Source organism: Chaetodon auriga, chromosome 13 (assembly GCF_051107435.1).
Source record: "Chaetodon auriga isolate fChaAug3 chromosome 13, fChaAug3.hap1, whole genome shotgun sequence".
Taxonomy (NCBI): domain Eukaryota; kingdom Metazoa; phylum Chordata; class Actinopteri; order Chaetodontiformes; family Chaetodontidae; genus Chaetodon; species Chaetodon auriga.
Window position 1 is genome coordinate 12004180 of NC_135086.1, and position 4939 is coordinate 12009118.

General features: G+C 44.3%; 1 protein-coding gene across 1 annotated transcript; it reads right to left on the reverse strand.

The window, feature by feature from the left end:
• Positions 1-432: 432 nt before the first annotated feature.
• nr4a2a (nuclear receptor subfamily 4, group A, member 2a) lies at positions 433-4678 on the reverse strand. Its single transcript, XM_076747775.1, has 8 exons — positions 4515-4678; positions 3918-4019; positions 2842-3713; positions 2247-2376; positions 1901-2064; positions 1313-1515; positions 967-1145; positions 433-849 (listed from the first exon to the last, which is right to left on the reverse strand). Exons 3-8 carry the CDS (start codon positions 3709-3711, stop codon positions 593-595), a joined length of 1803 nt encoding a protein of 600 aa, XP_076603890.1. The 5' UTR covers positions 3712-3713; positions 3918-4019; positions 4515-4678; the 3' UTR covers positions 433-592.
• Positions 4679-4939: the final 261 nt, after the last annotated feature.

Sequence of the window (4939 nt, forward strand, 5' to 3'; positions counted from 1 at the left end):
ACACATAGGCACGAGTCAGAAAAGAAAAGGAAATGAAATCTTTTCATTATAACAAACTTTGTACACATGTTATAAACCGATGCGCTGGAGGCATCACATAATCTATCGCAATATACAGTGTATGTGTGTGTGCGTGCGTGTATGTGTGTGTGCGTGCGTGCGTGTGCGTGTGTGTGGTCATATATATAAATGGAATATATTACATCTGAGTATGCTGAATCAGTAGAGCCGATGTTAAATAAACAGTAAGTTGATTGCAAGACCGGATTCAGTTTGTTGACAATTTGTCCAGCGGAGAGAAGTTCCCCGGGATGATTCACTCGTTTGGCACTCAAGAAAACAAATTCAGTGAATTAAAAAGGCCTACACAACAATCAAACTCTCCTCTTCTTCTTTTTCTTTTTTCTGTCTTTCTTTTTTTTTTTTGTTTTTAATGAATCCTTACTCATAATAGGGTTATGTTGTTCTATTAGCCTACGGAGCTTGCAAATATTCAGAAATAATAATAATAATAATAACGTTAAAAATCTGTCAAGTCTGACTCAAAACAGTCTTTTTGAAAGTTCTTTGAGGTCTCTCCGTGGAGTCAGACTCAGAAAGGTAGGGTGTCGAGGAAAAGTTTGTCAATTATTGCTGGCGGAGGGACTAGATCTTCTAGTTTTAGGTAAAAGATACGCTGCAGACCTTGAGTACATAGTGTGCGCAGTTCAGGGAGCTTTCCCAAGAGTTTTGACAAGTAGTTGGGACGATTCAATCCACCGCCATTGAATGTCACTTGATCTTTGAGGCAGTTGACTATCTTGTTTTGGAGGTCCTCGACTCTCTTGGGTTCCTTAAGCCCGTGTCGCTCTGAAATATAGAAGAAATGACACTTGATAAATTATTTCCGCCGCATCAACTCGCTCCGTTTTGCATGTACTGTTTTGCGCAGGCGGGGTTTCCGGAGGCACAGCCGCCTTTACGCACCTGTTACCATGGCCAGAGCGGCGATGCAGGAGAAAGCTGAGATGTCTATGTTCATGCTCTGCAAGTTGGAAGAAAACTCCACGATAGCGTCCACCCACTCGCCAAATCCACGGACGCACTGTAGCCTGTGTAACACCACTCCATTACAAAAAATAAGTTTGCCTTCCACTGGGTTGGACCTGCAATTAATAAGAGAATGCCATTAATTACGCTCGGCAATAAATGGGAATTTAAGAGCCTTCTTATTATTGGGCAGCTAATAAAATCCAAAGCAATGAAGCTTGAAGGAGGAGCTGATAATTATCCAAAGCCTAGATTGTTTTTGTGTCATATTTACGCAGCTCACCTGTACGCCAACCGTAGGACAAAAAGCTCGAGGAAGGCGGATTCAAAGAGGAGATCTTGATCTTGCTTCGGTAGATCAGAAAAGCCAGGGATCTTCTCCGCCCAGCCCCGGATGATCTCCATGGAGCCCGTCAGGAGATCATAGAACTGCTGGATGTGCTGAGTGTTGTCTCCAGCCATTTGGTAGTCAGGGTTAGCCTGGAACTGGAATTTAATTTAAACAGCGCCTTAATGAGGTCCCTTTAAAATATATAATCCGTGAAATTGCAAATGCCCATTTCCAAGAGGGAGAGGGTGCTTTTTTTTACTATTAAATTCATGTCTTCTTTTTATTAAGTTCCCTATTTCAACGCAATTTACTTGGGGGGGAAATATGCCACATTAAAAGTCTGGCAAAGTTAGGAATTCAGCGATGTGTTACAGAAAACTTTGAAAGCGGTAAATTCTTCCCTGAAAGCAGGACTGAATTAAAAAGACCGTCAATCTCGCTCCTCCTGTTTTCAGCCAGAGTAATAGCTGTTAACTTCTTTTTCCTTTCTTTTTGTGTGTAGTGTGTGTTTTATTTGTGGGATCGTGGTACCTTACTTACTCTGGAGTAGTCCAAAGCAGACATGGAGGGGTTGGAGTCCACATGGGCCCTAACAAGTGCGCTTATGAGGCTCACCGGCGGCGAGGGTGGGGAAGGCTCCTGGGGACTTTTGGGTTTGGATGGTAGGCGTCCTCTCCGACCTTTGAGGTTATCCGTTCGGACAACTCGATTGGAAGAAATAGGTGACATATAAGTCATTCATATGTACTGCCGTTGTTGTGCGGAAAGACTTAAATGTGGTTTAAATAACAATCCATTACTCTATTACGCACATGCTTCTTCAATCTAACAGAGGGGAAATATAAGCGGCAGGTCTAAAATAATTAAATACATGGTCTAATCATACCTTCTCTCACCATTCCGACGACAAGGCACTTCTGGAAACGGCAGAACTGGCAACGATTTCTTCGGCGTTTGTCAACAGGACAATTTTTATTTGCTAAACACACGTATTTTGCATTTTTCTGAACGGTGCGCTGCAAAGACAGAAAAGCATAATGTCACTCTGCAGGCCTGTATTCAAGGATATATCGCACATAGAGCATGCACGGACGGTGGGTTGCTGCACAAGTGATGCACAATATAAAAATGAAAAGATGAAAACGATATAATATCTGACATCTCATGTTTGGCACCGCGCTGGATGGAGAGGGAATAGACAGTCAGCAAATACAAATTCGTGGTCTTTCATATTTTACTTACTCCTTTGAGATCAACTATGTGTGGGTAGCTGAGATTGCCATATAAAGTTATTTTACGCACGAGGTGATATTTAGTGTAGCCCGCACTGAAAATGTGATTCTGTAAAATGTTTAGGATGTGTTGCTATTATTTTTTTAAGAAACAGAATAGATTTCATCACTGAATATTAAGCAGTGCACTGACTATCTTTCATGTAATAACAGTTACACTGATTCTCGGTTGCTGTCATGTCAGCCCACCTTGAAAAATCCTTTGCAGCCCTCGCAGGTTCTCACTCCATAATGCTGACAGGCTGCGTTGTCCCCACATACCGCACACAGACCCTCGTTTGACGGAGATCCTCGGGACGGGGGCGATGGCACTTGGCTGTCCACCAGCTGGTGCCCGTGGCCGAGCTGCAGGGAGTGAGGAAAGGCCAGGCCAGCCTGTTTCCGTATGGCGCTGGGCACCGCAAAGCTCTGGCCGTCCAGGCCGCGGTGTACGCCCGGGTTATCGTGGTTCATGGAGACGTGCAGCGGCCCATCGAACCGCATCTGACAGCTGGACACAGGAGTACCAGGCGGGGACTGTTTGAAGGAGAAGAGCGAAAGCCTTGACACCGGATTCTTGCGCTGGTCCATCATATGAGACGTGGCCGCAACATAGTTTTGGTGGAAACTGTGGAGGGAGCCAGGGTCCTCCCACATGTGATTGGGCTGAACCTGGAAGTTTGGCGTACTCGGGGCATGAGGAGAGGAGGGTTTGAAGTACATAGGCCCACTGTGAGCCATCATTTCTTCCGACTGGGGCGGCAGGTGGCTCTGCTGATGGTAGTTGTGCATCTGGACGTCCTCCACCTTGATAGAGGACTGCTCTCCAGAGTGGGGCATCTGATACAGACAGGGCGGTTTAACGTCGTAACTGGTGTTATAGTTGTCCATGAATGTACTGAAACTTGGGAGAGAAGTCGTAGCTGTGATCTCAGTGTTGGTCAAGTCCATGCTAAACTTAACAAACTCAGGTGTTAAGAAGTCGCAGCTGTATTCTCCTGCGGTGTGGTAGCTGTAGCTCTGGGAAGCAGGACTAGCTCCTTGAGGTGATGATCCATACTGAGCCTGAACGCAGGGCATGGCTGCAAACCAGACGGGTGAAAACACATCAGAATTACTCAAATAAATGTTCAAACCGTGCAAAAAAGTTTTGCACTTGAATCTGTTTAATGTTAGTATGAGCAGCAAAAAATATCAATGCTTCACATGAGCGAGCAGTTTCAGGATAAAATAACATGAAACTAGAGTACATGTGTGTTATTTGTAAATCATTTTTCATATCGTACCTCAAGTCTTCTGACAGTTTTTCGGTGACACTTGAAAGGGGTTCTGTCAGGAGTTGTATGGGTGTCAGGACTGAAGAAAGCGGCTCTGGTCTGGATATTCCCCTAATAAAACACATTTACTAGATTATAAAATAAAACAATATCTAAAAATGAGCACAAGATCCCAGAGAAAGACATATTTAACCCACACGATTGCGCACAAAGTGTAAGAGATCTCTAACTGCGCACAGCATTTTGGAAGATGTCATAAAAATGCTAAATGATCCCGACGAAATACGGACGTGTAGAAATTAAACAGCATAAGTCGTCTTTTTTCTTTTTGCTATTTTGAGGTGTTCGTGACGAACAGATCAACTTCGCGCACTTAATATTAGTGGCAACTTGTCTGCAAAGCGGACCGCACAAAAAAAAAAAAAAAAAAATCCTGGTCAAATATCAGCAACACCCACTCATCTGAACAGTCAGGCTCAGTTTTGTAAGTCAGTTCAACAGTGGAAAAAAAAAAAAAAAAAAAAAAAAAAAGATTAAAAGGATAAAATGATTTAAAAGGCGTGCAAGCAAAGCGCAGATGAAAGAAAAGACATGAGCGAATCTTACCTCTTTCACATCAGGATCGTGGCTTTCAATCCATGCGATAAGCATGCAGGGGGTATTCATCAATTTCGGTAAAAGCTCCAGATCACGAGCGTCGGTACCCAACAATGCCAGCCAGGCACACCGTGTGACTCCGTGCACTGACAGCGACACGAGCTTCGACTACCCAGTCTGGCCAATGTGGCTTTGTTTATGTGAGCTCCGGATACCGTGGCCCACGTGTTTCACAGAGCTACGTCATCGGCGTCGACACCGGCGAGGACCAATCCGCTTGGGAGCCTTCTCAAGCCCCAATTTTTCTGGTGAGTATGTTTGCCTTGTGGTATGTGTTCTATGTTGCTTCCCACATGGACATTAGCAGAGATGTAGTGGAGGGCAAAAGCCTTCTGTGCTCAGCTCAGACACATTTGTGTTTGCAGAGGACTTGA

What these genes read in the sequence shown, in the direction of transcription:
- nr4a2a (XM_076747775.1), bottom strand. Translation starts at nt 3,711, where the DNA reads ATGCCCTGCGTTCAGGCTCAGTATGGATCATCACCTCAAGGAGCTAGT. An exon ending in CGTCGGAATGGTGAGAGAAG is followed by an intron (nt 2,065 to 2,246) that starts GTATGATTAGAC and finishes CTTCCAATCGAG; the next exon opens with TTGTCCGAACGGATAACCTC. An exon ending in CGCTCTGGCCATGGTAACAG is followed by an intron (nt 850 to 966) that starts GTGCGTAAAGGC and finishes TCTATATTTCAG; the next exon opens with AGCGACACGGGCTTAAGGAA.